The sequence below is a fragment of the Monopterus albus genome, unplaced genomic scaffold (genome assembly GCF_001952655.1).
Source record: "Monopterus albus unplaced genomic scaffold, M_albus_1.0 scaffold21.1, whole genome shotgun sequence".
NCBI classification, from domain to species: Eukaryota; Metazoa; Chordata; class Actinopteri; order Synbranchiformes; family Synbranchidae; genus Monopterus; species Monopterus albus.
Genome location: NW_018127901.1, coordinates 619,677 through 629,440, shown reverse-complemented (window position 1 = coordinate 629,440; position 9,764 = coordinate 619,677). Strand labels below are relative to the sequence as shown.

Genomic DNA, 9,764 nt, shown 5'->3' with positions numbered 1-9,764 from the left:
CTGCAGTCCCCAAGCTTTAGAAATGGCTTTATAACCTTTTCCGGACTGATAGAGCTCCATTATTCTCTTTCTCATTTGTTTTTGAATTTCTTTGGATCTCGGCATGATGTCTAGCTTTTGAGGATCTTTTGGTCTACTTCACTTTGTCAGGCAGGTCCTATTTAAGTGATTTCTTGATTGCGAACAGGTGTGGCAAGAGAAATTGAACTCAGGTGCGATAAACCAGTGTTTTGACAGGGGGGCAAACACTTGTTCACACAGGGATCTATAGTTTTGGATTTTGTTTTCCCTTAATAATAAAAACCTTCATTTAAAAACTGCATGATGTGTTTACTTGTGTTATCTTTGACTAATATATAAATTTGTTTGACGATCTGAAACATTACAGTGTGACAAACATGCAAAAAGATAAGAAATCAGTAAGGGGGCAAACACTTTTTCACACCACTGTACATGCTAAGAGCCGTTGTATGCACATGTAAACGTGTCAGTAGATGCTGTGCATTTATTATGTTATTTGTGTTTCTATAGTTTTACGTCATTCCATGGCCAGCAGTAAAGTGTCAAAGTTCATTGGTTGTCTGTGGTCTGTGGGAGACGTTATCTGTCTGTCGAGTCAAACAAGGTCTTTTGACATAGAGGACAGAACACTCGGCTCTTTTCTCAGGAGTCCACACAATGCAACATGCAGAACTAAAAAAAAAACCTTCCACGTGTCACGATTCACATCTCTGCAGCCAAAGGTTTTACTTATATTTAGTTTTTTGTTTCAGGGAGAACGAGACGAGAGGGAGCAACGCCTCTGGATCTAATCTACAGCAGGCCTGATTCTGATACATGGATCACATGCTGCAAGTCTAAATGGTTCTACAATGGGAACTCTGTCAGCGTGGATGCTCTTCTTCAGCCTATTTCTTGCACTAACTGTGAACCTGTGTGACCTTTCCTGACCTCAGAGCAACAAAGAAGATGGAGTGACCTGCTCCTGTCTTTCTGTCAAGCTGAACACATGAGGTCAGGAGGGCGAGGTTCAGTTAAAAATTAACTGAGAGCGAGAGCGAGAGCGAGAGAGAGAGAGAGATGGCCTGAAGCTGAAAACCACCCACAGGGAAGCAGAAGCAGCTCACATGGCGGCAGCTTGTGAGGTTTGGTGTATGAAGGGGGGGTTTCCTGGGGGAGGCTTTACAACCTGAGGCAAGGGCAACAGTCAGGGTCACAGATAGAGTGTCTGGTGATTTAACTCCTGGCGCTGTTGGCATCACACTGTCCACAAAATGTAGAATCAGAGAAAGTAGAGCAGCACTGTCTCATCGTCCGAGCGTCAGCCTTCATGTCTCTACAGCCAAAGTATATTTTTAATTCTATTTCAGGGGCAGTGGACAGCTAAAGGCTGGAGAAGCAGGTCGTTGGTTCAAACCCCAGGCAGGATTACATCAGGAAAAAGCCCCTCCCTTAATCCCAGCTGCTCCAGTGCAGCAGCTCAAACTGGTTATACTGGGCAGCTCCCAGAGGCCATCTCTCAGGGAAACTACCCTGAACAAATAAAGGTCAAACATGTTTAGCTTCACTTTTCAATGCTTTTGTTTCTCAGGTGTCAGGTGATCAGCACATTGATCCAACTTCACAGGTTAGCTTTCGGTGCACACACACACACACACACACACACACACACTGGGAGGAAAACCTCGGAAACTGAGATCCATCACGTCACATAGCAGACAAACACAAACTGTTAAAAAATTAGCAGATCCTGTTTTTGATTGACTGATTAGCTTGTTGTGATGGTTTTGAAGTGACAACTCAAACTGAGGCCACCTGCCAGCAGTGTGTGTCTGCACGACAGGTCCGTTTCTGTCATGAAGACGCTGGATTTTGGAGCAATGGTGCGACATCTCAGGATCTGCTGCAGATGCACCGAACGTTTTCTCAGCAGATGTGACTTCTGTTTGTTTCGCCATCGACGCCTGGTGTTAGTTATTTAGGGCTATCTGAACTGAACTGGTTACACTGTGAACCCGTTTGTTATGTACAGACAAGGATTATTTTCACTTAAGGACTCAGCACTGGACAATGCTCACCGACAGAGGACTCTGACTCAGATCAGGATCAGAGCCAAGAAAACTGATTAGGATCAGTTTACAGCAGCGATTCAGTTTTAAAGTCACTGACTGAGGTTTTCCAGCTGAAGGAAAGAAATGCAATAGCACACACAGTCAGCTGCAGTCAGTAGCAGCTACTGACATCTCACACAGCAGAGTGTGTGACACAGATCCCAGTCCAGCTGAAGCTCTCACTAAACACACACTCAGACTCTCAGTTTCCTCGCACTGACCAAACTGTCAGCGATGCTCTCATGTTATTGCACAGACCACAGAGGAGAGGAGGCGGGGGGCGAGCCCAGGGAGAGGCAGAGAGGGAGATGTGAGGAGGACAGAGATCCAACTAACCGCAGTTATTGATTAATCAGTGAAACAGTGAAAGGCCCCGTTATAATTTCCTGGAGTCGGGTGACGTCTTGAAATGTCTCATTCTGTCCAGAGAGACTCAGTTTAGACGAACATTCTCACATTTGAAAAGACGCAATCGGAGAATGTTACTTGACTACAACAATTAATAGTCACCAATTAATTCAGTTCTGATCGACTCATGTATCGATTGTTGCAGCTGTAGAGGAGGAAGATAAAAGGATGAAGACTGAGGGAGGAGAGAAGGAATAAAGGAGGAGAAAGAGAGAACAGGAGGACAGAAAACCAAAAACAGAAGCAAGGATGAAGGCAAAAACTGAAGATGAGACAGGAGGGAGGAAGGGAGACCAGGCAGAGGAAAGGTGGAGGAAACATAAAAATGAAACGACAGGTGGAGAAAGAGAAAAGACAGAAGAGGAGAACGGGGATGAAAGACGAGAACTAAGACAGAGGGATGAGGGAAGTAGAGGAGGGAACAAGAGGCCAGGAGGACAAAGGAGACAAGTGGAGGAGGACAGAAGAACTCAGAAAGGAAAGAAGATGGTTGTCTGTATTGTTATGTGTGTTTAATAGACAGAATGGGTGTGCACGTGTGTATATAACTGTGTACACTGACTGAATAGTCAATACAAAAAGAACAAAGGAGGAGGGAAAGCAAAGAGAAGAGGATCAATACTCCATCTTTGTAGGAGAGGGCAGTCTCCCTTCTTCTTCTTCTCTGGTTTCCTGACCAACACCAATCCAATACAGCGTGTACTGCATTACACAGGAATACTACTGAGCCTGCAGAGAGAGCTCAGACTGCATGGGGACAGTGCTGCAGAGAGGTGATGTCTGGACCACCAGAGCTGCTGTAGAACCTGAACTCAGTCCCTTTAAATAACAACAGTGTAACAACGGCCAGAGGTGTGAACGCTGCTGTTGCTCCCCGATCGATGGGCAGGTTCTTTAATACAGAAACTAATGCAGCAGTGCTAATCTCTGCTGCTGCTGCTGCTCAATGTGCATTTGTGTTTCATGAGCAAGTAGAAACAGCTAAACAATCCACTGTAACCAACAGAACAGACTGCACGGATGTGTTCTGTGCAGCAGAGGCAGAGCGCCACACAGGAAAGCAGAACCAAGGTTATGGCAGTTAAACAATGCCAGGCAGGATGTGTGTGTGTGAGTGACAAGGACAAGCCTGTTCGCTTCCAGGCAGCAAGAGGCCGATGCGTGACCTCATCACGATGAGCTGTCTGCTGTTGGCGTGTAGTAAATCAATCTGCGTGCGCGCGTGTTGACTGGGCACACAAAACTGCAGCAGCCTCCAAAATAAAAGTCTGGTGGTGAATTAAAAAGGGGACTTTTCATTTTCAAGAACTGGGTGTAAACAGTAAACGAAAACAGGCTGACGGTCACAGCTCTTCATCTCAGGAATCTAACTCATCGTCCAGGACAACATTTAAAGCACAGCGAAGTGATGGGTCCTGGATGACGGCCAAAGGGGGCGCCGCAGAGGCAGAAAACGGTCCTCGTACTCCCAGTCTGAACTCAGTGAACATGCAGACATGACATTCAGTTTGACCTCCACTTCCTCAGGACACCATCATAGATAGATAGATTCAGGTATCGACTAGCAGCAGCAATGATTACTACAATCACACCTAGACCATAAAAATGTAAAACTAAGATACAAGGTGGAAAGCATTAAAAACAGGAGTACATCATCTCTGACTCCAGAACAAACCTCCACAGATCCACGTAGAAGCCAGAGGAGCGGAGGCTGCAGAACCCGCCTGAGAACCCTCCAGTTTCTAACTTCCCTTCAGTGTGACAGTGATCTGGTGACGGCTGTGTGTACGTCCATGAGGCATGGCACACAGGAGCTGCTCGCTGCTCCATCTGCTGCTTTACAGAAACTGATATATGCTGAGAGACAGCAGCAGTACTGACCTGCAGCTGGCATTACAACACACTGCTGAGCTTTTCCAGGGTCTTGCTCTCCTGAGGGCTTTAACTGTGGTTCCCAAACAGGTCTGCATGTTGGTGTTTGCATGTTTCTACCTGTCAGAGCAGCACAAAACAATTCACTTCCTGGAAAGTCAAATCTCACACCGAGCTGCTAAAAGGCACTAGAAGGAGAAATCCTCAGAGCTCCAGGTTCAAAGCGATGGATGTGGCTGTGGATTGGATTGATGGTGACAGGAAGAGCAGCCGGTTCACAGAAAACAGGAGCTCACTGTGAATGGAGTTGTTACCGGGGAGGTGGTGAAACACAACAGCATTTAAATCACTCAGCAGAAACCCAGTCGACTGGAGGCTTTAGTCCTGTTTGTTCAGGCCTGAGGATGCCTCCCACGGCCGCCACAAGGGGAACAAACTGATTCACATACAGCCAATCACAGGGCTGGATTACAAGGTGCTGCCCTCTGACCCCACCACTGTTCAAATGACATCTCCGCTGCAGAGGTATGAATAAATGAAATGTGCCTTCTGTCAGCAGCTCCACTGACTGAACTAATTTACCCTGAGTGCTCCGACACTCACGCGCTGGCTGGTTAATCTGCCATCAATGTGAGTCAGCCTCCGCTCTGCAGCAGAAACACACCTTCGTCCGGAGAGGATGCAGAGGAGCATGATGGGAGACAACACACACATCAGGAAGATGGATGCATCACAGCCGTGTCTGATTCCTCTGAACTTTGGGTCTAATCCAGGGTTTTGGCAACTAAACAGAGAGAATGTGCTGCTTTCCCACAGCGGGGAGAGCAGCCAGCCGGTAGTACTCTGCAGTGCATCTCTTGTGCTCAGATGAGGTATGTTTGCCATTCCAACAATGTGATGTCATCTTACAGCTGCTCATCAGATTTCATGAATACTCCTGTTCCCCAGAGGCTGAATCCGAACAGTGTTCTTGATCCGTCTTCCTCAGCACCACCATGAGGTCTAAATTTCCTCGTGTACACAACAGAGCATACTAATAATGCCCAAATGACACCGTGGTGGACATTTACAAGTCATGTTTATGTCAGACAGGCTTTATATGATTCCAGACAAGTTGTATGAGCGAACTACACTCTGGCACACGGCTGCTTCGTCAGCTGTGTCTGTCTCTGCAGGACAGGAGCACACCCTCAGGGGTCTGTTTTATGAAGGGATTTGTGGAGGTGTGCACTCATGTTCACACACAGAAGCGTGCGACTTTAAATGTAAAGGCTGGTATCGAGAGTATGTTGCTGATGAACAGTGCGGCCTCCTCGCGGACACTGGGCCAGAGGGGGCTACACCTGGACAGGCTGCCAGTCTGTCACAGGCTGATGACACTTATGGATAAAGTTCCAAGTCTTATTTTCAGTGAAAAACAGGTTTCACACTGATTCTGGTCTCCAAACATCAAGACAGTGTCGGCTTTCTACTTTAGTGCTGGACTTTAACTCAAAGTTCAGACTCTGTGCAGCTCTGGCTGTTTCTGCTGCACATGTTCACTGATAAAGGTCACAGTGTCAGAAATATATGAGAGCAGTCTCCACGGGATGTGGCTCTCAAATGTCCCCTCTGTTCAGTTAAATGAACGACTTGAGCCACTTTCAGCAGATGCCACAAACTGCTGCTCTGCTTCTCCTGCAGCACATTCACATTTCACACATTCACATCTCACACCATCTGCACAACCAGGCACAACAGGCGGGTCCCGTGCAGGCCTGTGTGGTTTGTCTCTCCAGCCATGTTAACATGCTGGGGATCAATGGTGTGTGTGTGGGTGGGTGGGGATTGATTTTAATTTGAGGATGTGGGAGGGGCACTGGTGTTCAGGATCTGTGAGGAGTAGTGGGTCTCTCATTTAGGAGTCTGCAAAGGACCTGAAATTGTTTTTGTGTTCGATTTTAAAGCTAACATATGGATTCAAACATGTCCAAACAGGTGAAAACCCCACTTCTGTAAAGTTGTTGAGGGTTAATAATGACTGAACCCACGCAGCGTTCTTAGTAAGAGCTGACACTTCTCCTCCCCAGCTCCTTTTCACAGTCTACATGTCAAAACCCCTGCCGACTTTATTGGCACATTATTTTTAGCTCAATAAACATGAGAAAACAGTGACATCATCCGAGGGCCCGAGGTAAGGGGGGGGGGCTATTAGTTCCCTTGACATCCTTATTTATGTAAAGTAATACATGTGTAATTGTGTACCTTACAACTCTTTAATGAAAAATAATGTAAATGTTAAAAGACACACCTGAGCTTCAGAGGAAACCCTCTGGCGACAGCGGAGCTGAAGTGAACAGATGTGACACGTGAAAACTGAGCAGGCAATTCTGAACCTGAGCCTATAGTTAACCCTCACACACTTCCTCTGCCTGACTGATCCCACAGCCAATCTATATGGAACATAGCAGATGTCACATCAACGCTTCTCATAGGACGTCACAACGAAGCAGTCTGAAATCAGGAGTCATGAAAGTTAAGCTGGGAGTAAAAACCAGTCCGGACTAAGACTGTTTACAACACTGACTTTCAGGAGGCACAGCACAGCTCCAGAGCTGCAAAGCTGACCCGCAGTAGCAACACCATGTACAGGCTTTATATGGATAAACATACAAGGGACTAACCCTTGGCAGGCGGGGCATCATCTCTGACTCCAGAACAAACCTCCACAGATCCACGTAGAACCCAGAGGAGCAAAGGCTGCAGAACCCGCCTGAGAACCCTCCAGTTTCTAACTTCCCTTCAGTGTGACAGTGATCCGGTGACGGCTGTGTGTACGTCCATGAGGCATGGCACACAGGAGCTGCACAGACCAAGCACCCCCTTGTCTCCACCTGGGTGCCCCAAACACACCGAGCACAGCAGTCACAAGCTCCAGATAGCATCTTCGGCTGAGGGATGTTTCTGAAGCAGAAAATGATGCAAACAACAAGCAGCTGCTACAGAATCAAAACCTTCTTTGTCCACCGCCCTCCCAGGCTGTAAGAAGTCACAAATGAAACGCTCCTTTTTAGTTGAGCAATCTGTTTCTGCAGCAGAGAAAACAAGCAGCTGTATTAATATGTTACAGAAAAGCCCCAGATTGAACAACCTCCTCCTCATCCATGCCACAGGCTGTAAGAAGTCCCAAAGCAAGTGCTCCCATGGACCTGAAGCTGCAGCTGCCAGCTGAGCCTGCAGCTCTCATGTGCATAAACACCCACATGATGTTCCTGCATCACAGCATCATGCAAAAGACAGCTGAACGCTACAACCAAACCCCCCCACCGCCCCGACCTGTAATGCACTATAAATCACTCCTGGGGCAGCTGACCCTATGATGTGCAGCCTATCTGTGTGTTAACAGACAAAAACACAATGACAAAAGTGTCCCCTCCCTCCCAGGCTTGTTGTGGAGGATAAATGGAGCACTCCATTTTGTTTACAAAATCCAAAAACTCCCCTCTCTTGTGTCCCGTCCCCCAATCCCAGCTCCGTACCTTTGAACCAAGCGCCCCCCTTCAGTCTTTCCACTCTCCACACCCCGCTCCCCCCATTCAGAGCACAAATGGAGCACTCCATCACACTTTCAAACATCTTCACGTCGTCTGTAGCAGAAACTTTTCCATCGTTTTCTCTCCTCCTTTGAGCTATCACACGTCTCCTGGACGTTAACACAAACCAAACGCCCTTTCAGCAGTCTGACATTAATGCACAGCATGGCTGCACTTTACAACACCTCCCTCCTGTTGAATCTGTTTAACAGTCCCTCTCCCTGGCATGTGCTGCAACACAAACCAAGTGCTCCCTGGTATTACCTCAGGTGCAGGAGCTTCCCCTCACAGCCAGTGTCACAGTTTTTGCAACATACTCAACCAAAGCACAAGGTGGTGATGCAACAGAATCAGACCCGTCCCTCTGTGGCTCTCCTCCACCAACTCTGGCACACTGATTGAAATGACTAGTTTCTGATAAATGTCTAATTAGACCAACCCCTCCTACATCTAAAGCTGCTTCTATAGTGCATCACAAACCAGGTGCTCCCTTCATGACCTCAGACTTGAGCTTTCCCTGACCTGCACAAGTATCTCAAGTTTTTCTTTGCTACAGAATCAAAACCCCCAGCAGCCTCCCCCAGCACCTTCCCCATCTCTCCTGTGTGTGATGCATAACAAATCAAGCTCTCCCTTTCGTACCTCAGAGCCACAGCTTCCCTCTACATGCACAAGCATCTTGTATTTTACTCTACAACAGATCAGCCAACCACACCACCTTTTCCATCTCCTTCATTTAGACCCTGTCTGTTCAGGTGTCACAAACTAAGCTTTCATTACCTCAACTCTGGAGCTTCCCCTCACATCACAGCACCATGTCTCCTTTTTCCTGCAACAAAATCAAACCAACCTCTCCCCTCACCCCCTTCTCACTTCGCCATAAACCCTCTCCACTCGGTTGGCACGCAATACATCACAAACCAAGCGCTCCCTTCACCTCTAGACCATCTGAAGCCTGCAGCCCCACACCAACACCATCATGTCTTTTTCTCTGCAACATCCAAAACACAAACCGAGCTCTGCGTGTAGGGCACGACAAACCGAGCGCCCCCACCCCCGAAATACACAGAGACATACACCGGGACGCTCCGGGACCAAGACTTACCTCTGGAGCTGCTGAAGGCGGTGTACCAGGACAAGGAGACCAGCCCGCACAGCCCGAACAACAACACCGTCAGGAAGGAGACATTTCGGAGCCTCATCTCCGGAGCCCCGGTTGCATGTCCGCACCGAGAGGGGGGTGGCCAGGGACGGAGGGAGGGGGGAGACAGGTAGAGGAAGAGTTAGAGACCGAGAGACAGGTAGACCCGGGCGGAAAGGCACGGAGACAGACGGGCAAGCGGACGGAGCTGTTCCTCTCTGAGCAGCAGCAGCCAGACTGAGGAGAGGGAGGCGGGAAGAGGAGGGAGGAGACAGAGGCAGGTGGAGCGACACTGGGGTGGGGGGGGAGGAAGTACAAACTAAAACAAGACACCCTTGGCGGAGGTAAAGAAGCCAGTGTAGGTTGCACAATATCTTTTAAAACACGTGTACAAGATTTATCCATAGTTTGTATTTTCTGTCAACTTGTTTGTACAAAAACCTTAGAAATCTGATGTGTAATCATATAGTTACTTTAGATGACATAGCTCTTGCCTCCAGTACTACTGTGAGGAACCTTGGAGTCATCTTTGATTAGAATATGTCCTTTAAATCACACATAAACCAAGTCTCTAGATCTGCCTTCTTTCACCTGCGCAATATTGCAAAAATCAGGAGCATCCTGTCTCAAAGTGATGCTGAAAAACAGGTCCATGCATTT

The 9,764-nt window shown here is 47.7% G+C and overlaps 1 protein-coding gene across 1 annotated transcript in view; it reads right to left on the bottom strand.

Annotated features, from left to right (window-relative positions):
• mgat4b (alpha-1,3-mannosyl-glycoprotein 4-beta-N-acetylglucosaminyltransferase B) overlaps positions 1 to 9,390 on the bottom strand; it is an 83,321-nt gene extending 73,931 nt beyond the window's left edge. Inside the window, exon 1 of the mRNA XM_020594072.1 lies at positions 9,069 to 9,390. Within this exon, the coding sequence (XP_020449728.1) occupies positions 9,069 to 9,165 (97 nt within the window). The 5' untranslated portion in view covers positions 9,166 to 9,390. The remainder of the gene's footprint in view (positions 1 to 9,068) is intronic.
• Positions 9,391 to 9,764: the final 374 nt, after the last annotated feature.